At 43.2% G+C, this 26,541-nt stretch overlaps 1 protein-coding gene across 29 annotated transcripts in view; it reads left to right on the top strand.

Annotated features, from left to right (window-relative positions):
* The window catches only part of ZBTB8A (zinc finger and BTB domain containing 8A), a 67,309-nt gene extending 41,272 nt beyond the window's left edge, over positions 1 to 26,037 (top strand). For 14 of the 29 annotated variants that reach the window (XM_063719460.1, XM_063719466.1, XM_054555453.2 and 11 more), the window contains 3 exons: positions 16,447 to 17,285; positions 20,385 to 20,554; positions 25,330 to 26,037. In XM_063719460.1, coding sequence (XP_063575530.1) covers positions 16,448 to 17,285; positions 20,385 to 20,554; positions 25,330 to 25,662 — 1,341 coding nt within the window. In that variant the 5' untranslated portion in view covers position 16,447 and the 3' untranslated portion in view covers positions 25,663 to 26,037. Of the gene's footprint in view, positions 1 to 16,446; positions 17,286 to 20,384; positions 20,555 to 25,329 lie in introns of those variants that run through there. The other 15 variants (XM_002811107.5, XM_054555515.2, XM_063719499.1 and 12 more) reach the window with 6 other exon arrangements.
* The last annotated feature ends 504 nt before the right edge of the window (positions 26,038 to 26,541 follow it).

Below are 26,541 nucleotides of genomic sequence, written 5' to 3'. Positions count from 1 at the left end.
TCTGTAAGGGTAGATGGGACAACATTTTAAAGGGAGGCCGGGCATGGTGGCTCACACCTGTAATCCCAGAACTTGGGGAAGCTCAGGCGGGTGGATTAAAGAATCGCTTGAGCCCAGGAGGTGGACATTGCAGTGAGCCAAGATCGCGCCACTGCATTCTAGCTTGGGCTACAGAGTGAGACTCCGTCTCAAAAAAACAAAAACAAAAAAAAAATTTTTAAAGAGAGCATTGACTGGGCACAGTGGCTCGTGCCTGTATATAATCCCAGCAGTTTGGGAGGCTGAGGCAGGCAGATCACTTGAGTCCAGGAGTTCGAGACAAGCCTGGCCAACATGGTGAAACCCCATCTCTACTAAAAATACAAAAAAATTAGCCGGGCATGGTGGCACATGCCTGTAGTCCCAGCTACTAGGGAAGCTTGAGGCACGAGAATCACTTGAACCTGGGAGGCAGAAGTTGCAGTGAACCAAGATCGCCCCACTGTACTCCAGCCTGGGCAACAGAGTAAGATTCTGTCTGAAAAAAAAAGAGAGAGAGAATTTTCAAGGTTAATGAAAATACTGGGGAAAAGGGCACTGTCCTATGGTATTGATGGAGATACAAATTGATAGTGTTTTCGGAAGGCCGTTTGTCAGTACCCACTTAACAACTGGACTTCTAGGAATCAAATTATGTCCTAAATGCTTATCTTAGTCCGTTTCTGTTGCTATAACAGAATACCACAGACCGGGTAATTTATAAAGAACAGAAGTTTATTTGGCTCACAGATCTGATGCCAGCATCTGGCAAGGATCATCGGATGGTGGAAGGCATCCCATGGCAAGGAAGCACCGGAGCAACACAGAGAGACAACAGGGGGGCCAAACTCTTAGCAGGAGCCCACTCCCATGCTAACTAACCCACTCCCAAGATAATGACATTAATCCATACATGAATGAGGTGCCCACACAACCTAATAACTTCTTTAATCTACCTCTTAATACTGTTACATGAGTTTGTAGGGACATTAAAACCATAGCAATGCTCAAGGATGTATATGCAAAAAATATATATATTTTTTGAGATAGAGTTTCCCTCTTTTTGCCCAGGCTGGAGTGCAATGGTAAGACCTCGGCTCACTGCAACCTCCATCCCCCAGGTTCAAGCAATTCTTCTGCCTCAGCCTCCCAAGTAGCTGGGATTACAGGCGCACTCCAACATGTCTGGCTAATTTTTGTATTTTTAGTAGAGAAGGGGTTTCGCCACGTTGACCAGGCTGGTCTCAAATTCCTGATCTCAGGTGATCCACCTGCCTCGGCCTCCCAAAGTGCTGGGATTACAGGCGTGAGCCACTGTGCCCGGCCTGCAAAAGTATTTGTTGCAGCATTGTATTAGTTTGTTCTCACACTGATATGAAGAAATACCCGAGACTGGGTAATTCATAAAAGAAAGAGGTTTAATTGACTCAGTTCTGCATTGCTGGGGAGGCCTCAGGAAACTTACAATCATGGCAGAAGGTGAAGGAGAAGCAGGCATCTTCTTTACAGGGCAGCAGGATAGAGTGAGTGCCAGCAGAGGAAATGCCAGATGCTTACAACACCATCAAATCTCGTGAGACTCACTCACTGTAATGAGAACAGCATGAGGGGAGCTGCTCCTATGATTCAGTTACCTCCACCTGGTCCCACCCATGAGGATTACAATTCAAGATGAGATTTTGGGTGGGGAAACAGCCAAACCATATTAAGCATTATTTATCATATCAAAAAAATGTAGTCATGACCCAACTACCTTGTTTCAAAGAGAACAGAGGAATTATTATATTTTAACTGAGAGGATATGCTAGTACAGGTTGAATATCCCCAACCCGAAAATTCAGAATCTGAAATGCTCCAAAATCTAAAACTTTTTGAGTACTAACCTGATGCTCAAAGGAAATGCTGATAGGAGCATTTTAGATTTTGGATTTTCCAATTAGGGATGCTGAACCTAAGTATAATGGAAATATTCCAAAATCCAAAAAAAATGAAATTCAAAATGCTTCTGGTCCCAAGCATTTTGGATAAAGAATACTCAACCTGGCCGGGCGCGGTGGCTTACGCATGTAATCCCAGCACTTTGGGAGGCCGAGGCGGGTGGATCACCTGAGGTCAGGAGTTCGAGACCAGCCTGACCAACATGAAGAAACCCTGTCTCTACTAAAAATACAAAAATTAGCTGGGCATGGTGGCACATACCTGTAATCCCAGCTACTCAGGAGGCTGAGACAGGAGAATCGCTTGAACACGGGAGGCGGAGGTTGCAGTGAGATCGTGCCATTGCATTCCAGCCTGGGCAACAAGAGTGAAACTTTGTCTCAAAAAAAAAAAAAAAAAAAAAAAAAGGATACTCAACCTGTAAAAGATTAGGCATTGATTTAATGCTTCTGTAGCAATATTCCCAGATGTCTTGTTCCGCACTTGTCTGACATAACCATGCATATATTATGTCTCTGTTAGCACAGTATCCTGGGTTTGTCTGTACTCCAGAAACAAGGTCATATAAGGACTCAGCAAAAGCTGGGTCTTTGGGCACATAATGAGAATGTCCAATCCCTAGCTAAGTGACTCAGTCTTTTTTATTTAATAATTTCTGGGAGATTTGGGATTTCGAAGCCCATTACTAGTAGAACCTGGCCTATATTAAACATGGAAGACACTTCATTGTAGATAGAACTCCTTGAGAACTAATTCATTATAGGGTCTTCATCTCTATATATGTTCATATTTATAACTTTCATAGAGTACTGAGTAGTAGTTAATGTATTTTTAAAATAACCGCTTAGGCCAGGTGCAGTGGCTCACACCTGTAATCCCAACACTTTGGGAGACCAAGGCAGGTGGATTGCTTGAGCCCAGGAGTTTGGGACCAGCCTGGGAAACATAGTGAAACCCCATCTCTACTAAAAATACAGAAAATTAGCCGGGCATGGTGGTGCACACCTGTAGTCCTAGCTACTCTAGAGGCTGAGGTAGGAGGATTGCTTGAACCTAGGAAGCAGAGGTTATAGTGAGCCAAGATTGTGCCACTGGCAATCCAGCCTGGGTGACAGAGTGAGACCCTGTCTCAAAAAAAAAAAAAAAAAAAAAAAAAAAATTCAGGTTAAGTGACTGAATCTGGGGTGGGAGTTCAGATGGTGAGGCATTCATATAGTCTCACTCATAGGTAAAGACTGGATTAGATTATTCCAGTAATACAAAGGTCATTCAACATCCAAGAAATCCATTAATGTAATATACCATTTTAATAGATTGTTATGGGTTAAACTTGTTCCCCCAAAATGATATGATTAAGCCCTAATCTGCGTCTTTTATTTGGAAATAAGGCCATTGAAGATGTAATTAAATTAAGATATGGTCACTAGGGTAGGGTGGGCCCTTAATCCAGTATCACTGGTGTCCTTATGAGAAGACAGTGTGAAGATGTGAGGAGAGAATGCTTTGGGGTTTGTTTTGTTTTTGAAACGGAGTCTCACTCTGTCACCCAGGCTAGAGTGCAGTGGCGGGATCTTGGCTCACTGCAACCTCCATCACCCAGATTCAAGCGATTCTCCTCCCTCAACCTCCCGAGTAGCTGGAATTACAGGCGCCCGCCACCATGCCTGGCTAATTTTCGTATTTTTAGTAAAGACAGGGTTTTACCATGTTGATCTTACCATGGTGACCATGTTGGTCTTGAACTCTTGACCTTAAGTGATCCACCTGCCTCGGCCGCCCAAAGTGCTGGGATTACAGGTGTGAGCCACCACACCTGACCAAGGAGGAGAGAATACTTTGTAAAGATACAGAGACACACACGCAGGGAGAAGATGGCCATGTGAAGACAGAGGTAGAGATTGGGGCTAAGCTGCTTCAAACCAAGGAACACGTAGGGCTACCAGAAGATAGAATGAAATAAAGAAGGATTCCTCCCTTACAGGTTTCAGAAAAACCATGGTCCTGTTTGCAATTTAATTTTGGATTTCTAGCCTCCAGATTGCAAGACAATAAAATTATATTTTTTTAAGTTACCTCGTTTGTGGTACTTTGTTATGGCAGCCCTAGGAAACTAATATACAAAGATGGGAAAACGTATAAATGCAGAATAAACACTTAATACAATTTAGCACTAATTTATGATTTTTTAAGTTTTATCAAATTGAAAACAAAAGGGTGCCAATCAAACTCCTATACTAAACGTCATCATTCTTTTTTTCTTTTATTTATTTATTTATTTATTTTTTTGAGATAGAGTCTGTCGCTGTTGCCCAGGCTTGAGTGCAGTTGCACAAACAAGGATCACTGCAGCCTTGAGCTCCTGGACTCAAGGGATCCTGCCACCTCAGCATCCCATGTAGCTGGGACCACAGGTGCATGCCACCTGTGCCCAGCTAATTTGTTTTGTTTTGTTTTGTTTGTAGAGACAGGATCTCACTTTGTTGCCTAGGCTGGTCTCAAACTCCTGGGCTCAAGTGATCCTCCCGCCTTGGCCTCCCAAAGTGCCGGGATTAGAGGTGTAAGCCACCATGCCCAGCCTAAACATCATTATTAATATTTAAATTTTAGCAGTGTTTCCATTCCGCAAATGATGTCTGCTGTCATGGCCTCTGTTCCACACTTCATGGGAGATCCTAGCCCATGCAATAGTACGAACATAAGAAATGAGATAGAAAAATGGAACTACATGAAATAAAACTCCTTATTTGCAGACATATAATTATCTACGAAGAATGTTTCCGGTTTCTTTTTTTTTTTTTTTGAGAAGGAGCTCGCTCTGAGGCTCAGGCTAGAGTGCAGTAGCACCATCATGGCTTACTGCAGCCTCAACTTCATGGGGTCAAGCAATCCTACTACCTCAGCCTCTCAAGTAGCCAAGACCACAGATATGTGCCATTTTCTTATTTTTGTAGAGACAGTTTCCCTATGTTGCCCAGGCTGCTCTTGCACTCCTGGGCTCAAGCGATTCTCCCAACTTGGCCTCCCAAAGTGCTGGGATTATAGGTGTGAGCTGTAGCACCTGGACTCAGAAAATCTTTGGATAAACCGTTAGAATAAGAGACTTTAGCTAATAAGAGAGATTGCTACATACCAGATTAATATACAAATATGAATAGTATGCCTATAAGCCAGTAATAATGCAGTAGGAAAAAAAGTGCCCATTCACTATAGCAATAAAATCTATGAGCAGTAGGAATAAATCTAACAAAAATATGTAAGATCTTAACAGAGAAAATAACACTGAAGAGTATGAAAGACCTGAATAAATGAATTATACCATGTTCACGGATGGTGAGACTCAACATTATGAAGATGTGAATTCTCCCCTAAATTAATGTATAAGTTCAATACAGTAATGAAGCTTGTCAAACTGATGCTAATGTTTATGAGGTAGAAGGGTCAACAGCATTTTTGAAAAAAATGTTACTTGAGGCTGGGCCTGGTGGCTCAACGCGTATAATCCCAGCACTTAGGGAGGCAAAGGTGGGTGGATCACGAGGTCAGGAGTTCGAGACCAGCCTGGCCAACATAGTGAAACCCCCTCTCTACTAAAAATACAAAAGTTAGCCAGGCATGGTGGTGTGTGCCTGTAATCCCAGCTACTCAGGAGGCTGAGGCAGGAGAATCACTTGAACCTGGGAGGTGGAGGATACAGTGAGCCGAGATTGTACCACTGCACTCCAGCCTGGGCAACAGACAGTGAGACTCCATCTCAAAAAAAAAAAAAAAAAACTTGAAGAGGTGAGGCAACTCATTTTAAAGTTTTGATAATTAATACTGTGAAGTATTGGTGCAGAGATAGGCAAATTGATAAACTGAACTGAATAAAAAATTCATCAGTGGATCCACGAATTATGACCACTAGAGGTATAACAGTAGTACCATTACAAATTGGTGGGGAAGGCTGGATGTGGAAGCTCATGCCTGTAATCCCAGCATTTTTGGGAGGCCAAGGTGGGCGGATCACTTGGGCTCAGGAGTTTGAGACTGACCTGGGCAACATGGTGAGACCCTGTCTCTATTTAAAACAACAAAAACAACAACAAATTAGCGGGGAAAGGGTAAACTGTTCAATAAATGGTGCCAGAAAAGTTGTTTATATGGAAAAAAATTACAATACTATGTACAAAATAAATTGAATTAGATTAAAAGCCCTAAAAGTGAAAAATAGAACTTTAAAAAATGTCTTTATGTCCTTGAGATAGGGAAGGATTTCTTAAAATACAGAAGAAACATACAATTAACTGATTGATAAATTTGACTGTATTAAAACTAAAATAGGCGCTGGGTGCGGTAGCTCACGCCTGTAATCCCAGCACTTTGAGAAGCCTAGGTGGGTGGATCACCTGAGGTCAGGAGTTTGAGACCAGCCTGGCCAACATGGTGAAACCCCGTCTCTACTACAAATATAAAAATTAGCCAGGCACCTGTAACCCCAGCTACTTGGGAGGCTGAGGTAGCAGAATTGCATGAACCCAGGAGGCCAAGGTTGCAGTGAGCCGAGATCGCGCCACTGCACTCCAGCCTGGGAGACAGAGTGAGACTCTGTCTCAAGATAAATAAATAAATAAATAAATAAATAATAAAAATACAAAAATTAGCCAGCCAGGCATGGCGGCGCATGCCTGTAATCCCAGCTACTGGGGAGGCTGAGGCAAGAGAATTGCTTGAACTCTGGAGGTAAAGGTTGTAGTGGGCTGAGATCGTGCCATTGCACTCCAGCCTGGGCAACAAGAGCGAAACTCTGTCTCAAACAAACAAAAAAAAAAACAAAAAAAAAAAACCTAAAACTAAAAGGCGGTTGCAGTAGCTTATACCTGTAATCCCAGTACTTGGGCAGGTGAGGAGGGTGGATCGCTTGAGCCCAAGAATTTGAGACCAGCCTAGGCAACATAATGAGACCCCCATCTCTACAAAAAAAATTAAAATATTAGCCAGGTGTGGTGGTGTGCACCTGTAGTTCCAGCTACACAGGTGGGGGCTGAGGTGGGAGGATCACTTGAGCCTGGAGGCTGCAGTGAACCATGATCGCGTCATGTACTTCAGCCTAGGCAACAAAGCGAGACCCTGACTCAAAAACAAAAACAAAAAATACTAACAAAATTAAAAGTTTCTTTTTTTTTTTTCTTTTTTTTTGATTCAGGGCCTCTCTCTGTCACCCAGGCTGGAATGCAGTGGCATGATCTCGGCTCACTGCAATCTCCACCTCCAGGTTCAAGCCATTCTCCTGCCTCAGCCTCCCAAGTAGCTAGGATTACAGATGTGTGCCACCACACCCGGCTAATTTTGGTATTTTTAGTAGAGATAGTTTTCGCCATGTTGGCCAGGCTGGTCTCCAACTCCTGACCTCAGGTGATCCGCCCACCTCAGCCTCCCAAACTGCTGGAATTACAGGCGTGAGCCACTGTGCCCAGCCCTAAAAGGTTGTTTTTTAATGAAAACAACCTTAAAGGATATTAAAAAGAGAAACCACACAAACTGGGAGAAGATATTTGCAAGGCATAGCACTGATAAAGGATTAGTATGTAGGATAGATAAAGGATAATTATAAATCAATTTTAAAAAGACAATCCAATTTTAAAAGGAGGAAAGGATATTTAGATAGCATTGTTGGCTTCAATTCTTCATCCCTTACCTATATTTACGCGCTTTGTTTTGCTTTGCAATTCTTCCCACTAACTGGGAAGAGGATATTCCGCCTTCCCTGGACTTTGGATCTGGCCATGTGATTCCTTTGGTCTATAGCCTATGGTAGATGTGACAGTGTGCCAGTTCCAAGTCTCAGTCTTAAAAGGCCTCATATATTCTTACATGGTCTTTTTCACGTCTGCCACTGTCATGAGAAGAAATTGTCCAGTCTAGCCCACTGGTCCCAGGAGGAAGATAGGAGACACATGTAACACAACTACCTCAGACAAGCTGCCCCATCCAGGTCCAGCTTAAATCAGCTATCTCCTAGATATGTGAATGAGCTCAGGTAAGAGCAACAGGCCGGGCGCAGTGGCTCACGCCTGTAATCCCAACACTGGGAGGTCAAGGCGGGTGGATCACAAGGTCAGGAGTTTGAGACCAGCCTGGCCAACATAGTAAAACCTCGTCTCTACTAAAAATACAAAAAATTAGCTGGGCGTGGTGGCGGGCACCTGTAATCCCAGCTACTTGGGAGTCTGAGGCAGGAGAATCACTTGAACCCAGGAGGCAGAGGTTGCAGTGAGCCGAGATTGCACCACTACACTCCAGCCCAGGCAACAGTGTGAGACTCTGTCTCAAAAAAAAAAAAAAGATCAGCAGAGCTGCCCTGACAAGTCCAGACTAAATCAGCCTACCCGCAGGCAAATGAGCTAAATAAAGTCATTTATCACTTAACGACGGGATACGTTCTGAGAAATGTTAGGTGATTTTGTCATTGTGTCAACATCATAGAGTGTACTTATGCAAGGATTGTATAGCCTACTACACACCTAGACTATCTGGTATAAGCTACCGCTTCTAGCCAGCATCACCACAAACACACGTGATTAATGTGTTGTGCTACAGTGTTGCATCCCTGGGCCATAGGAATGTTTCCACCATTACAATCTTATGTGGCCACCATCATATATATGTAGTTGGTTGCTGACCAAATGTCATTACTTAGCACATGACTGTACTTATTAGTGTATAACACTGTTTTTGTGGTTGTTATGCAATGCTGGTTAACAGTATCATAGTGAGCAAGCCGTGGTCAATAAACATATTAAAAGTCAATTATATTTATCGTTTATCTCTGACCTTTTTTGTTTTTTCTTTTTATTCATTATTTTATTCTTTCTTTGACCATTTTAAACATACTTATTTCATAGTCTATCAAACTTTTGTTGTATTTCCTGAAATTCTTGGGGTTCTAATTCTGTTTTTGATGCCTGCTGATTCTTCTTTATTTTTTATTTATTTATTTTTTTATGGAGTCTTGCTCTGTCACCCAGGCTGGAGTGCAGTGGTGCAATCTCAACTCACTGCATCCTCCCCCTCCTGTTTTCAAGTGATTCTCCTGCCTCAGCCTCCTGAGTAGCTGGGATTACAGGCTCCTGCCACCACACCCGACTGATTTTTGTATTTTTAGTAGAGACAGGGTTTCACCGTGTTGGCCAGTCTGGTCTCAAACTCCTGACTTCAGGTGATCCACCCGCCTCAGCCTCCAAAGTGCTGGGATTACAGGCATGAACCACCATGCCTGGCCTGATTCTTCTTTATAAAGAACAATTTCCAGGCTGGGTGCGGTGGCTGATGCCTGTAATTCCAGCACTTTGGGAGGCCAAGGTGGGTGGATCACCTGAAGTCAGGAGTTCGAGACCAGCCTGGCAAACATGGTGAAACCCCGTCTCTGCTAAAAATACAAAAATCAGCCGGGCGTGGTGGCGGGTTCCTATAGTCCCAGTTACTCAGGAGGCTGAGGCAGGAGAATTGCTTGAACCCAGGAGGTGAAGGTTGCGGTGAGCCAAGATCACGCCATTGCACTCCAGCCTGGGCGACAGGAGTGAAACTCCGTCTCAAAAACAAAAACAAAAAAAAGAATGATTTCTGGCCGGGCACGGTGGCTCATGCCTGTAATCTCAGCACTTTGGGAGGCCGAGGTGGGTGGATCACCTGAGTTTGGGAGTTTGAGACCACCCTGACCAACAGGGAGAAACCCCGTCTGTACTAAAAAAAATACAAAATTAACCGGGGTGGTGGTGCATGCCTGTAATCCCAGCTACTCAGGATGCTGAGGCAGGAGAATCACTTGAACCCAGGAGGCAGAGGCTGTGGTGAGCCGAGATCTCACCATTGCATTCCAGCCTGGGCAGCAAGAGCGAGACTCCGTCTCAAAAAAAAGAACGATTTCCTTATGTGTTTTAACATTTTTGAATCATTCATTCAACAACATTAATTGACTATCTGTTGTCTAAGAGCTGTTCAAGGAGCTGGAATACATAAGTAAGCAAAATAGGGAAAGTCTCTTCTCTTTTGGACTTTACATTTTAGTAGGAGAAGACAGATAATAAACAAATACATAAAGGTACAGAGAGTGAGAAGGAGTGCTTATAGGTTGTTAAAGGAAAGCCTGTCTGATAAGGTGACCTTGGAACAGAAACCTATAGGAAGTGAAAATGTGAGCTCTGTTTATCTGGGGGAAGAATGTTCCAAGTAGAGAGACTGGCAAGTACAAAGGCTGTGTGGCAGGAACATACCTTGAATGTTCAGAAACAAGCAGAGGTCCTGGTAGCTAGAATGCAGTGAGTGAGGAGCAGAGCAGTGGAGATGAGGTTAGAGAAGTACTGGGATGGGGAGCATGCAGATCATATAGGGCCTTTTAGGTTATGAGAAGAACTTTGGAGTTGGATGATAAACCATAGGAAGGTTTTGTGCAGAGGAGTAATGTGATTTCACTTATGTTTTAGAAGGATCACTGTGGCTGCTGTATTCAGACTAGGCTGAAGTTGCAAGGAGGCTATTAAAATAGCCTTTAGGGTCAGATGCGGTGGCTCACGCCTGTAATCCCAGCACTTTGGGAGGCCGAGGCAGGCGGTTGAGGTCAGGAGTTCGAGACTAGTCTGGCCGATATGGCAAAATCCGTCTCTACTAAAAATACAAAAATTAGCTGGGTGTGGTGGTGGGCGCCTGTAATCCCAGCCACTCGGGAGGCTGAGGTAGGAGAATCGCTTGAACTCTAGAGGTGGAGGTTTCAGTGAGCCGAGATCACGCCACTGCACTCCAACCTGGGCAACAAGAGCGAAACTCCATCTCAGATAAATAGCCTCTAGATGATGAGTGATGGTGACTTGGATCAAGGTGGCAGCAGCAGTCGTGGAGAGAAGTGGTGGGATTTTGCTATTCTGAAGGTAAAACCAACAACATGGAGTCAAAGATGACTCAATGTCTTTGATCTAAACAGCTGGTAGAATGGAGATTACGTTTCCTAAGATGGATAAGACTGTAGGAAAGGTAGATTTAGGATGGAGGTGAACAAAAAGTATGGTTTTGCACATGTTAAGATGCTGTGATTGGCTGGGCATGGTGGCTCATGCCTGTAGTCCCAGCATTTAGGGAGGTGAAGGCAGGAGGATCGTTTGAGCCCAGCAGTTTGAGACCAGGCTGGGCAACATAGTGAGACTGTGTCTCTATTTATTTAAAATAAATAATTTTTTTAAAAAGATGCTATGGTATTATGAAATATGTGTTTGGTCCTCATCCCTCTTTCCTGGGATACAACTAAAATCCTTAGAATCTCCAAAGTGATATATTTTTGTATGCTCATGAATTGACTGCTGGCTGGCTGGCAGCCTCTAGGTAGCTTCAGGTTTGGGGCTGGTCACCAGAAAGATCAAGCAGGAATAGAGAGCTAGGACTTTCAGCCCACCCCCCAGCCCCTGGGGAGGAGAGAGAGGCTAAAAGTTAATTTGATCACCAATGGCAAATGCTGTAATCAGTTATGCCTACATAACGAAGTTTCCATAAAACCCAAAAGGACTGGATTTGGAGTGCTTCCAGATAGCTAAACATGTGGAGGTTCCTGGAGGGTGGTGCACTTGGGGAGGGCGTGGAAGCTCCAAGCGCCTTCCCACGTGCCTTGCCTTATGCATCTCTTCATCTGTATCCTTTGTAATATCCTTTATAATAAACCAAAAAACTTAAGTGTTTTCCTAAGTTCTGTGAGCTACTCTAGCAAATTAATCAAACTTAAGGAGGGCGTTATGGAAACCCCAATTTATAGCTGGTTAGTCAGAAGCACACATAAAACAAGCTGGGGCCTGCATCAGAAGTTGGGGGATGCCTTATGGGACTGAGCCTTCAACCTGTGGGATCTGATGTTCTCTCCAGGTACATAGTGCTGGAATTGAATTGAATTACAGGACAACTCGCTGGTGTCAGTGCAGAACTGATTGCTTGCTTGGTGCTTGAAACTATGAGCCTGGATGGGATCTAAATAGTCCCTAGGGAATGATATAGGTAGAGAAGATCTTTGAGGCCTGAGACCCAATACATTCCAAAATTTGGAGATTAGGAAAATGGAGAAGCAGCAGCAAAGGAGACTGAGAAGGAGTAGCCGGTGAGGTAGGACAGCCATGGAGTAGTGTCCTGGGGGTCAAGTGAAGAAAGTGTTTTAGGATGAAGACAATGATCAACTGTGTAGGCAAAATGAAGACAAAGAAATGATCATTGGATTTGACAACATGTGAGTTACTAATAACCATAAAAATGGTTTTGGCCAGGCCCGATGGCTCACACCTATAATCCCAGCACTTTGGGAGGCCAAGGCAGGCAGATCACCTAAGTCGAGAGTTCGAGACCAGCCTGGCCAACATGGTGAAACCCCATCTCTACCAAAAATACAAAAATTAGCTGGGTATGGTAGCATGCACCTGTAATCCTAGCTACTCAGGAGGCTAAGGCAGGAGAATCTCTTGAACCCGGGAGGCAGAGGTTGCAGTAAGCCAAGATCGCGCCACTGCACTCCAGCCTGGGTGACAGAGTGAGACTCTTATCTCAAAAAAAAAAAGTGGTTTTGATGGATGGTGATGAAAACCTGATTGGAATGGGTTGATCAAGAGAGACAGGAGGAGACATGGAGACAGCAAATACAAACAAAACAAAGCAAAACTATTTCAGTGAATTTTGTGTAAAGGGAGTTGAAAAGAAAAATGAAATAGAGGCCATAAGTAGATGTGAAATCAAGGGGAGGATTTTTTTGTTTTTTGTTTTTGAGACAGAGTCTCGTTGTGTCACCCAGGCTGAAGGGGAAGTTTTTGTTGGCACATGTGTTTGTTTGTTTTTGAGCTGGAGTCTTGCTCTGTCGCCTAGGCTGGAGTGCAGTGGCACAATCTCAGCTCACTGCAACTTCTGCCTACCAGGTTCAAGTGATTCTCCTGCCTCAGCCTCCTGAGTAGCTCAGATTACAGGCGCCCGCCACCACACCCAACTGATTTGTGTATTTTTAGTAGAGATAGGGGTTCGCCATGTTGCTCAGGCTGGTCTGGAACTCCTGACCTCAGGTGATCCGCCTGTCTCTCAGCCTCCCAAAGTGCTGGAATTACAGGTGTGAGCCACCGCGCCCAGCCTGTTTGTTTGTTTGTTTGAGGTGCAGTCTCAGTCTGTTGCCCAGGCTGGAGTGCAGTGGCCCAATCTCTGCTCACTACAGCCTCCACCTCCGGGGGTCAAGCAATTCTCCTACCTCAGCCTCCCGAGTAGCTGGGATTACAGGTAGGCACCACCATGCCTGGCTGATTTTTTGGTACTTTTAGTAGAGCCGGGGTTTCACCATGCTGGCCAGGCTGGTCTCGAACTCCTGACCTCAGGTGATCCGCCAGCCTCGGCCTCTCAAAGTGCTGGGATTACAGGCGTGAGCCACCATGCCCGGCCTCTGTTCGTTTTTAAGATAGGAGATACTTGATATCATGTTTATACAATATTGGTAATTACCCACTTTATGTACGGAGGGGAATGATTTTGAGTTCAGTTTAAGCACAGTTTATTTCTGCCTGGCTTGGATTCAGAGACCCACCCTTCCTGAGCAATGTTGCATTTGCTTCTGCAAGGTGCCCTGAAGGCACCACCAGCCCAGGACCAATTTTCACGTTAATTTTTCTTTTTTTTTTAACTTTATTTTTTATTTATTTATTTTTATAGAGATGGGGATCTTACCATGTTGCCCAGGCTGGTCTTGAACTCCTGGGCTCAAGCAATCTGCCCGCCTCAGCCTCCCAAAATGCTGGGATTACAGGCATGAGCCACTGCGCCCGGCCCATGTTAATTTTTCAGGTTGAGATTTCTCACACCAAGCAGGTAAAGTAAATCTGGTCTCCAGAATCTCACAAGGCAAACCACTGGGCTTCAGTATCTCACCTAAGGCCTTTTTTTCCCTACCCAGGGCCCTGCAAAGACAAACTTTTTTACCTTCTCCTTGGACATACGGTCAGAATTTTTAGTCAGTTTTCACTAAGGTTGTGGTCCTCAGAGGTTTCTAACTTCCCAGCTGTCAGTTCTAATAGATCAGAGTTTGGTACTGGTAAGGACCTAGTCCCTTAGCCATTACTGGCCCACACAGCTTGGGCTGTGCTGCCTCCGCTTAGCTGGCATCTAGGGATTTCTACATCTTTCTTGCAAGTCCAGCCACACATTTAAAAAACTTCAGCTGTATTTTATCCAGCGTCTGTAGGAATTTGTGGCAGGAAAGTTTTCACCTATTTTGCTGGAACCAGAAATTTTTCTCCTCACTCTACCTGGCTAATTCCTGCTCACCTTTGAGGTCTCAGTTTAAATGTTACTTCTAAAGAGGTATCCCTAACCTTCTCCATCTCAGTCTAAACTAGGATACTATTTATAGCCCCTTTATACTACTCATAGCACCTTCTTTCTTTCTTAGCACTTGTCATTGTAACTTCATACAAGTCTTTGTTGAATTTAACTTAACTTTTTTTTTAATACGGAGTCTGACTTTGTCACCCAGGCTGGAGTGCAGTGGTGCAATCTCAACTCGCTGCAACCTCCACTTCCTGGGTTCAAGCAATTCTGCTGCCTCAGCCTCCCAAGTAACTGGGATTATAGGTGTGCGCCATGATGTCCGGCTAAATTTTTTTTTTTTTTTTTTTTTTTTTTGTATTTTTAGTAGAAACAAGGTTTTGCCATGTTGGCCAGGCTGGTCTTGAACTCCTGACCTCAAGTGATCCACCTGCCTCAGCCTCCCCAAGTGCTGGGATTACAGGTGTGAGCCACCACTCCTGGCCTAATTTAACTTTTTTAGAGACAGAGTCTCTCTCTGTGGCCCAGGCTGGAGTGCAGTGAGTGGCATGATCATGGCTAACTGCAGCCTTCACCTCCTGGGCTCAAGTGATCCTCCTGCTTCAGCCTCCCAAGTAGCTAGGACTACAGGTGCTCTCCATCACACCTGGCTAATTAAAAAATATATATTTTTTTTTTGTAGAGACGGGGTCTTGCTGTGTTGAACAGGCTGGTCTCACACTCCTGGGCTCAAGCTATCCTCCTGCCTCTGCCTCCCAAAGTGCTGGGATTATAGGTGTGAGCTACCACCCTGGGCTGGAGTCTTTGTTTAATGTCTGATAACCCTTTTAGACTGAAAACAACATGAAGGCAAAAATCAAATGTGTTGGTTCAGCATATAGCAGAAGGCCTGATTTATTGAAGATGCTTGGCTGGATGCAGTGGCTCATGCCTGTAATCCTAGCATTTTGGGAGGCTGAGGCCAGAGGATCGCTTGAGCCTAGGAGTTCAAGACCAGCCTGGGCAACATAGACCTCATCTCTATATTTAAAAAATGAAAGAAGATGCTCAATAAATTTTGCTAATAAAACAAGTAATTTTCTAAAAATCTAATAACAGTCTAGTTTTTTTTGTTTTTTGTTTGTTTGTTTGTTTTTTCAGACAGGGTCTTGCTCTATCACCAGGCTGGAGTGCAGTGGCGCAACCTCGGGTCACTGCAACCTCCACCTCCCAGGTTCAAGCGATTCTCCTGCCTCAGCCTCCCGAGCAGCTGGGACTACAGGCACGCACCACCACGCCCAGCTAATTTTTGTATTTTTAGTAGAGATGGGGTTTCACCATGTTGGCCAGGATGGTCTCCATCTCTTGACCTTGTGATCTGCCCGCCTTGGCCTCCCAAAGTGCTGGGATTATAGGCGTGAGCCACCACGCCTGGCCGATAACAGTCTAGTATTAAGTGATATGTTGAAACCTATTATCTTCTGTGTCTTGGCGATTATATTCTCCAACAAGAAAGTGTTCTTAATGGAATAAAAGAGGCTTCTGATTATTATTTTAGTTGACTCACCTTATATAAGGATTGTTCATTTTGGGAGGCTGAGGCAGGAGGATTGCTTGAGCCCAGGAGTTGGAGACCAGCTGCGGTACGTGGCGAGACCTTATCTCTATTAAAAAAAAAAAAAAAACAGGCATGGTGATGCACACCTGTAGTCCCAGCTACTTGGGAGGCTGAGGTAGGAGGATCACTTGAAACCAGGAGTTCAAGGTTGCAGTGAGCTTTTTTTGTTTGTTTGTTTTTTGGGTGTTTGTTTTTTGAGATGGAGTCTTGCTCTATGGCCCAGGCTGGAGTGCAGTGGTGTAATCTTGGCTCACTGCAACCTCCACCTCCCAGGTTCAAGCGATTCATCTGCCTCAGCCTCCTGAGTAGCTGGGATTACAAGCACCCACCACCACACCCAGCTAATTTTTGTATTTTTGGTAGAGACAGGGTTTCACCATGTTGTCCAGGCTGGCCTCGAACTCCTGACCTCAGGTGATCTCCCCCGCGTTGGCCTCCCAAAGTGCTGGGATTACAGGAGTGAGCCACTGTGCCCAGCCACAGTGAGCTTTGATCACACCACTGCACTGTAGCCTGGGCAACGAGCAAGATCCTGTCTCAAAACAAAATAAAATAATTGTAGGTTTTGGTAACCACATGTGTCTTTTCCTCTTCAGAATGGAGATCTCCTCTCATCAGTCTCACCTCCTGCAGCAACTGAACGAGCAGCGCAGGCAAGATGTATTTTGTGACTGCAGTATTCTAGTTGAAGGGAAGGTCTTCAAAGCACATCGGAATGTATTATTTGCTAGTAGCGGCTACTTTAAAATGCTTCTTTCTCAGAATTCAAAGGAGACAAGTCAGCCAACCACAGCTACATTTCAGGCTTTCTCCCCTGACACTTTTACAGTTATCTTGGACTTCGTATATTCTGGCAAACTGTCTCTTACTGGTCAGAATGTCATAGAAGTGATGTCGGCTGCTAGCTTCCTTCAGATGACTGATGTCATAAGTGTATGTAAGACTTTTATTAAATCTTCCTTAGACATTAGTGAGAAAGAAAAAGATCGCTATTTCAGTCTCTCAGATAAAGATGCCAATTCTAATGGTGTAGAACGTTCCTCTTTTTATAGTGGTGGCTGGCAAGAAGGAAGCAGTTCTCCACGTTCTCACCTAAGCCCAGAGCAAGGAACAGGTATAATAAGTGGAAAATCTTGGAATAAGTATAATTATCATCCAGCCTCCCAGAAGAATACTCAACAACCCTTGGCCAAGCATGAACCAAGGAAAGAGTCCATTAAAAAGACCAAACATTTAAGATTGTCACAGCCTTCTGAAGTTACTCATTATAAGTCAAGCAAACGAGAAGTACGAACATCTGATTCTTCCAGCCATGCTTCCCAGTCTGAAGAACAAGCACAGATTGATGCTGAAATGGACTCTACTCCTGTTGGCTATCAGTACGGTCAAGGATCTGATGTCACATCTAAAAGTTTTCCAGGTACCCAAAAAGAGCGTAAGTCCCCTCATCCAGGTTCCAAACTGCTATATTAATCAGTCTTCTGTCAAAACACCCTTAGTTTCAGGTGCTTTAAGCAGTTGAAGCAAGTGATTTTTTTCAAAAGTTCTATTTTTGTAATGAAATTTATTTAGTAAGGACAGGCGTGGTGGCTCACGCCTGTGATTCCAGCAGTTTGGGAGGCTGAGGCGGGCAGATCACCTGAGGTCAGGAGTTCGAGACCAGCCTGGCCAACATGGCAAAACCCTGTCTCTACTAAAAGTACAAAAAAATTAGCCGAGCATGGTGATGTGTGCCTGTAATCCCAGCTATTCAGGAGGCTGAGGCAGGAGAATCACTTGAACCCACGAGGCGGAGGTTGCAGGGAGCTGAGATTATGCACTGCACTCCATCCTGGGTGTTAGAGTGAGACTCTGTCTCAAAAAAAAAAAAGAAGAAATTCATTTCATAAAACGTGGATTTAATTTTTTTAATTCAAAATAATATTGAATAAATATAACGACAATCAAAATAATAAGAATACTAAGGGTCAAAACCCATGATTTTCCAAACCTGTATCTGTGGGTGGTTAGATTACTCTTAAATGTTTAAAGCTCTTTTCTAAATAGTTCAATCCCTAAGACACATATTTTCACTTTAAATAGTTTTTTTTTTCCTGTGTATTTACTCAGAGGAGTATTTAGCTTATTAAGATACAAATACAGGCCAGGCACAGTGGCTCACGCCTGTAATCCCAGCACTTTGGGAAGCTAAGGCAGGTGGATCACAAGGTCAGGAGTTCGAGACCAGCCTGGCCAATATGGTGAAACCCCGTCTCTACTAAAAATACAAGATAAATTAGCCGGGCATGGTGGCACATGCCTGTAATCCCAGCTACTCAGGAGGTTGAGGCAGGAAAATTGCTTGAACCCGGGAGGTGGAGGTTGTGGTGAGCCAAGATCACGCCACTGCACTCCAGCCTGGGTGACAGAGGGAGATTCCGTCTCAAAAAAAAAAAAAAAAAGATACAAATTTTTTTTTTTTTTTTTTGACAGAGTTTAGCTCTTGTTGCCCAGGCTGGAGTGCAATGCAGTCTTGGCTCACTGCAACCTCCGCCTCCCGGGTTCAAGCAATTCTCCTGCCTCAGCCTCCCAAGTAGCTGGGATTACAGGCATCTGCCACCACACTCAGCTAATTTTTTGTATTTTTAGTAAAGACGGAGTTTTTCCATGTTTCCCAGGCTGGTCTTCAACTCCTGACCTCAGGTGATCCAGCCGCCTCGGCCTCTCAAAGCGCTGGGATTACAGGCGTAAGCCACCACGCCCGGCACATAATTTTTTTTTTTTTAAGGATTGCCTGTAGTCCTAGCTACTGCGGAGGCTAAGGCAGAGCATCACTTGAGCCCAGGAGTCAAAAGACCAGCATAGGCAACATAGTGAGACCCCATCTCCCACCCAAAAAAGAACAAACACCTCACATACAACCCATAACACTGATACTGTAAATCTACCGTGGACCAATATGCAACATGAGACATCTCATTTTCATGATAATGGTAAAATGCAGAAAGACCATGTAAGTTGACAGTTTCAGAATAATCCTCCCTCACTCTGGAAGTAGAGAATAGGGATAAGAAATGCATATCACGATTTTCCCCCCAATTAATCAGTTAACAAATTTGCTTAATAGTTTCCATGTAAATTTAAAGGAAAATTATATTAAAATGAAACTCCTGAAGGTTGTAAGATATAGATTATATATTTATTTTATTTTATTTTGCTATTTTGTAGAGATGGGGTTCTCACTATGTTTCCCAGGATCGTCTTGAACTCCTGGCCTGAAATGATCCTCCCACCTCAGCCTCCCAAAGTGCTGGCGTTACAGGAATGAGCCACCATGCCCAGCCTGATTTTTAGTTTAGAAAAATTTCAAACATATACAAAAGTAAAGAGAATAGTATAATTAACCTCCATGCACCCATGACCTAGTCCCACAACCTCCAACTCATGGCCTATCTCATGTCTATATCCTTATCCCTAAACCATTACCTTTATTATTTTTAAACCAATCTCAGACATCATATGTTTTCCCCTGTAAATAGTTCAGAATGTGTCCTTAAAATATTATAGAAAAAAATACAATACTATTATCATACCTAAATTGAACAATAATTTTTTTTTTTTTTTTTGAGACAGAGTCTCACACTGTTGCCCAGACTGGAATGCAGTGGCACAATCTTGGCTCACTGCAACTTTCACCTCCCGGGTTCAAGCGATTCTCCCACTTTAGCCTCCCAAATAGCTGGGACTACAGGCCTGCACTACCACACCTGGCTAATTTTTTAATTTTTGGGAGAGATAGGGTTTTACCATGTTGGCCAAGCTGGTCTCAAGCTCCTTACCTCAAGTGATTTTCCTCCAAGAAAAAAGCTTAAGTATTAAATACTTTTACTTTGAAATTGTGTACAGTTAAAAAATATAGTACTATTTTACATTTAAAATCTAATGACCCTACTGCATTAAATTTAAAAAAAAAACATGGCAGGCCAGGCACAGTGGCTCACACCTGTAATCCCAGCACTTTGGGAGGCCGAGGCAGGCGGATCACGAGGTCAGGAGTTTGAGACCAACCTGACCAACACGGTGAAACCCTGTCTGTACTAAAAATACAAAAATTAGCTGGGCGTGCTGGCGCGTGTCTGTAATCCTAGCTACTCAGGAGCCTGAGGCAGGAGAATCACTTGAACCCAGGAGGCAGAGGTTGCAGTGAGCGGAGATCGCGCCATTGCACTCTAGCCTGGGCAACAGAGCGAAACTCCATCTCAAAAAAAAAAAAAAAAAAAGCATAGCAGTCTGAATTTACCCAACTTTCTAAATATATCAAATACTGAAGTTAAAGTTCTATACTTAGGATTACATTGACAATCTAGTCTTAATAAAATTTCTTTCATCTCATTTTTTAGGCTAACCAACTGCTTGTGAATTCTTTTTATTTCATTTTTTTTTTCAGTTTCTTTTTTTCTTTCCTTGTTTCCAGTGGGCTTGGATTGGATTCTTTCTGTTATTAGAATTGTTATTACGAACTTTCCAGTGATTTAATCAAAGCGTCTCTTGACAGATGATCTGCCTCGGATGCGATTCAAGTGCCCGTACTGCACACATGTGGTGAAGCGGAAGGCAGACCTAAAGCGCCACCTTCGTTGTCATACAGGAGAAAGGCCCTATCCATGTCAAGCTTGCGGAAAAAGATTTAGCAGGCTAGACCATCTAAGTAGCCATTTTCGAACAGTATGTATGATTTTTTTTCATTGTTTTACTAATTCTTTTTTGGTTTTTGTTTGTTTTTGTTTTTTTGAGATGGAGTTTCACTCTTGTTGCCCAGGCTAGAGTACAATGGTGTAATCTCAGCTCGCTGCAACCTCTCCCTCCCGGGTCCAATCAATTCTCCTGCCTCAGCCTCCCGAGTAGTTGGGATTACAGGTGTGTGCCACCACGCCTGGCTAATTTTTGTATTTTTAGTAGAGATGGGGTTTCACCACATTGGCCTGGCTGGTCTCAAATACCCGACCTCAGGTGATTCACCTGCCTCAGCCTCCCAAAAGTGCTGGGATTACAGGCATGAGCCACCACGCCCGGCCTTGTTTTGTTTTTTTTGAGACAGGGTCTCTCTCTATCGCCCAAACTGGAGTGTGGTGGCGCCATCTCAGCTCACTGCAGCCTTGACTTCTCAGGCTCAAGTTATCCTCCCGCCTCAGCCTCCTGAGTATCTGGGACTACAGGCCTGCATCAACATGCCAGGCTAATTTTTGTATTTTTATATTTTTTGTAGAGATGGGGTTTCATCTTGTTGCCCAGGCTGGTCTTGAACTCCTGGGGTCAAGTGATCCACCTGCCTCAGCCTCCCAAAATGCTGGGGTTACAGGCGTGAGCCACCGTACCTGGCCCATCATTTTACTTCTTAAGAAATATGTACAGTTGGCCAGGCACCGTGGCTCACACATGTAATCCCAGCACTTCGGGAGGCCAAGGCGGGCAGATTGCTTGAGGCCAGTTCAGTTCAAGACCAGCCTGGTTGTCTGGGCGCGGTGGCTCACGCCTGTAATCCCAGCACTTTGGGAGGCTGAGGTGGGCGGATCACGAGGTCAGGAGATCGAGACCATCCTGGCTAACATGGTGAAACCCTGTCTCTACTAAAAATACAAAAAAATTAGCTGGGCGTGGTGGTGGGCGCCTGCAATCCCAGCTACTCGGGAGGCTGAGGCAGGAGAATGGCGTGAACCTGGGAGGCGGAGCTTGCAGTGAGCCAAGATTGCGCCACTGCACTCCAGCCTGGGCGACTGAGCGAGACTCCATCTCAAAAAAAAAAAAAAAAAAAACCAGCCTGGCTAACATGGTGAAACCCCATCCACCAAAAATACAAAAATTAGCCAGCATGGTAGCCGTAATCCCAGCTACTCAGGAGGCTGAGGCACGAGAATTGCCCGAACCCAGGAAGTGGAGGTTACAGTGAGCTGAGATTACGCCACTGCACTCCAGCCTGGATGACAGAGCGAGACCCTGTCTAAAAAAAAATAAATAAAAAATGTACATTTATGGGCTTTAGGATCATCTCATTTGCTGAGGGAAATATTTTCACACAAATCTACCATATTTAAAATTCTTCCAACTTAGTGTTTTTACTTTGCACATAAAGCATAATTATGTATATTGATTTTTATTCTCCTTTGAGACCTTGAAGTGGGGTATATTCTTTTGATGGTAAATAGTTTTATATTTCCATTTTAATTCACTTAGTCTAATATGTTTTTATATACTGGTCTGTTCAGAGCCAAAGATAATATAAACTGTATAAATGCTTTAAGTGTCTAGGTCAGAATCACCACTGTAGACACTCAGGATCTACCAGTGATTCCTGAATCCTTGTCTGGTAGGATCTCAGTCTAGTTGTGGCTGTCCAACCAAAGGAGGTCTCCACTACACCTGCTTTCTTTTTTTTTTTTTTTTTTTTTTTTGAGACAGAGTCTCACTCTGTTGCCCAGGCTGGAGTGTAATGGCGTGATCTTGCCCCACTGCAACCTCTGCCTCCCAGGTTCAAGCAATTCTCCTGACTCAGCCTCCCACGTAGCTGGGACTACAGGTGCCCACGTAGTTTTTGTATTTTTAGTAGAGATGGGGTTTCACCATGTTGGCCAGGCTGGTCATGAATTCCTGACTTCAAGTGATCCATCCACCTCGGCCTCCCAAAGTACTGAGATTACAGGCGTGAGCCACCATGGCTGCTGGTCTTATATTTTTAGATATCATATGGTCTCAGGAATTTGAGGAATTGTATTGGTTTGTTATATTTGGATCCACAACTATTACTCTTTTTGACACTCAAATTTTTAGTTTAATCCAGTGAACAGTCTCTACCTCGATGCTGGCTCTTGTCTCCTTTTGTCACAACTCCATTAAATTTTGAAAGTGTCCTTGTTCTCTGGCTCCACAAGAGGCCTAGACTCACTTTGTACTTTCCCTACCACAGAGCTGGAATCAGCCATTTCTCAATCCATTTCCTTTAGTGGAAAGTGAAATTAGAGCCCAAAGTCTGGGCAGTCATTGTTATGGAGGTGTCATTTATTTTACACTGTTTCAGTGGATAGAGTTAGAAGATACATATTTTGGAGGGATGGACATGAATCTGTATCAGAGCTTGTAACAAAAACAATACCACATTTGATACCCATAGTTTTGTTTGTTGGTTTGTTTTTTGAGACAGAGTCTTGCTCTGTCATCCAGGCTGGAGTGCAGTGGCACGATCTCAGCTTACCACAGCCTCCACCTGCTGGGTTCAAGTGATTCTCCTGCCTTGGCCTCCCTCGTAGCTGGGATTACAAGCACATATCCGGCTAATTTTTTTTTTTTTTTTTTTTTTTTTTTTTTTTTTTTAGTGGAGATGGGGTTTCACCATGTTGGCCAGGCTGGTCTTGAACTCCTGGCCTCAAGTGATCCACCCAGCTCCACTTCCCAAAGTGCTGGGATTACAGATGTGAGCTACTATGCCCAGCCTAATACACATAATATTACTATCTCAGTAGAAATCAGAATTCATTCAAATCGTGTACTTTTAATGTTTACTGATTAATATGTCAACAGTTATGCACAGGATAATAACTGTAGTAGTGGTAATTCCATACATTTTCCTACGTATTTTACCAGACTATATTAGCTTTCTTGGAATTTTTTTTTTTTTTTTGAGGTGGAGTCTCACTGTGTCATCTAAGCTGGAGTGCAGTGGCACAATCTCAGCTCACTGAAACTTCTGCCTCCTGGGCTCAAGTGATTCTGCTGCCTCAGCCTCCCGCGTAGCTGGGATTACAGGCGTGTGCCACCATGCCCAGCTAAGTTTTGTATTTTTTTTAGTAAAGATGGAGTTTTACCATGTTGGCCAGGCTGATCTCAAACTCCTGACCTCAAGTGATCCACCCACCTCAGCCTTCCAAAGTGCTGGGATTACAGGTGTGAGCCACAGTGCCCAGCTTCTTGGATTTTTTTACTGTGTTTGGTGCCCTACTTCTATACTGTCCTGACTTTATTTAAATGAATATTCCATAAACATTGATTCAACATTATACAATTAATTTTTAGATTAGAACCCATAATCTACTGTTCTGACAGCTATTGAATAAAATTCTTTATTACTAATTATAATAAGTAATTATTCCTCACTACAACTGTTTACCAAAGCAGTTCACACATGTTAACTCATTTGGTCCTCACGTTAACCCTGTGAGTGATATTTCCATTAGCCATAGGAAGCAAGCAAAGATAATACTAGGCTGATATGTAGAAGCAGCACCATAGTAGTTGTTTATGACGAGTGTCCAGTAGAATTAGTCAGGCTTCTCATCTGTCTGGGTGGTGCCCATATCTTACCAGTTAAGTATTTTAACTGTCACCCTAAAGCAGGTTTATATAATGTTTTAAATTACTTGCTCCAAGATACATGGTTAGTAAGTGACAAAGATAGTAAATAACTAGAACCCCAACCCTTCCAATCCCTGTGCTCCTCTTTCCACCAGATCTTTTATTAATAAAAACGGCAAGTTCTCCTTCTATCTAAAATATTGATAAATTTAAATTTATGTAATATTTTTCTTTCTCTAGTAAAATAAAAAATTAATACACAAAACAAGAGAGATTCCACCCCCCGCCCCCACCTCAAATTAAGATATGTTCAGCCTGGAAAACATAGTGAGACCCTTTCTCTATAAAAAAATTTTTTTTAATTAGCCAGCTGTAGTCCCAGCTCCTCGGTAGGTTGGGATGGGAGGATTGCTTGAGCCTGGGAGGCTGAGGCTGCAGTGAGCCATGGCCACCACTACACCGTAGCCTGGGTGACAGAGCGAGACCCTATTTTAAAAAATAAAAAGTATGCTGGGCGCGGTGCCTCACACCTGTAATCCCAGCACTTTGGGCGGCCGAGGCAGACAGATGACGAGGTCAGGAGTTTGAAACCAGCCTGACCAACATGGTGAAACCCCGTCTGTACTAAAAATACAAAAATTAGCTGGGCGTGGTGGCACACGCCTATAATACCAGCTACTCAGGAGGCTGAGGCAGGAGAATTGCATGAACCCCGGAGGCGGAGGTTGCAGTGAGCCAAGATCGCACCATTGCACTCCAGCCTGGGCAACAGAGTGAGACTCTGTCTCAAAAATAAATAAATAAATAAATAATAAAAATAAGTAAATAAATAAGTACATGGCACATAGTGTTTGCAATTATTATTATCATAGGAAGTTACCTCAGATACCAAATGCTATTGGATTAAGGGATAGGTGAAATTATTATGTCATATTAATAATAAAAAACATGATAGCCACTATTTAGAGAAAGCTGATGTTTAATATTTCTGTGACATCAATTTACCACTAAAACCCTTGATCTTTTTCTAATAATAGATGTTAATTTGAGTTTAATGCATGGCTTTGAACATCTTAAGTTTATGAACTGGTACCTAAAATATCAAACTGTCCTGCTTTTGAAAAATCACTTTTATCACTATTTAAATCTCTACACAGATTCACCAGGCATGTAAACTCATCTGCAGAAAATGTAAACGTCATGTGACAGATCTAACAGGGCAAGTGGTACAGGAGGGAACCAGGCGCTACAGACTGTGTAATGAGTGTCTTGCAGAATTTGGCATAGACAGCCTCCCCATTGACTTGGAAGCTGAACAACATCTTATGTCCCCATCAGATGGAGATAAGGATTCCAGATGGCACTTGAGTGAAGATGAGAATAGATCCTATGTGGAGATTGTAGAAGATGGGTCTGCTGATCTGGTCATCCAACAGGTTGATGATAGTGAAGAAGAAGAAGAAAAAGAAATTAAGCCCAACATTAGGTAGCTGTAATGTGAACCAACAGAGCTGGCATGTCTGCAATTTACATTGACTTCCTGTATCTCTCTCTTTCTGTGGTCAGAGTCTAGTTAACAAATTTATCACACTGACTTTAAAGAAATGATCTGATATAACTTGCATGCTTTCTGAACAGGCCATTGTATCCATTCTGAACTTTGTTGCCCTAAAATGTGTTGCTGCACTGGAAAGAAAGAACTAGCTTGAAGTTGGCATGATGGATGAACAATTATCCTCTTACTTTCATTACAATCCTCTTACTTTATTACAGAGATACCCTTTTTCTTTTAATATTGGAGGATCTACTTAGCAAACTTTTTTCAAAGAAAATACTTTAAATAAATTCACCACAACCAAACTTTATGTAAGACAATTTCAAGGTGTTTCAAAAACACATACACTACCATTAATTTCACAGGGAACCAGTTAAGAGAACATTTAAGGATCTGGCAACCCACCTGACTAAACAAATTAGTCTTTCTATTAATTTGAGATCTGAAACAACCTGTCATTACTCTGATATCCTGAACATTTAAGGATTATGGAAGAAGACTAAAATGTTTGAAATCATTCATATTTGAAATTTTTATCATTAGGTTAAAAATTACTCTCAGTATTGTTAAAAAAAAAAAAAAAAACAAAAACTAGAGGCTGACCAAAGATTATATACAGATATTTTCTTAAAGCAGGAAACTAATGTTGCCTAAAAGTCAAGGTAGTTTGTGAAGACGATCTGTCAATATGGTTATCCATCTCTCTAAAGAAAAACAGGCTGGGCGCGGTGGCTCATGCCTATAATCCCAATACTTTGGGAGGCCAAGGCAGGCAGATCACTAGGTCAGGAGTTTGAAACCAGCCTGGCCAACA

The sequence above is a fragment of the Pongo abelii genome, chromosome 1 (genome assembly GCF_028885655.2).
Source record: "Pongo abelii isolate AG06213 chromosome 1, NHGRI_mPonAbe1-v2.0_pri, whole genome shotgun sequence".
NCBI lineage: Eukaryota > Metazoa > Chordata > Mammalia > Primates > Hominidae > Pongo > Pongo abelii.
Note: the sequence above shows the minus strand (reverse complement) of the source record. Positions and strands in the feature narration are given on the sequence as shown.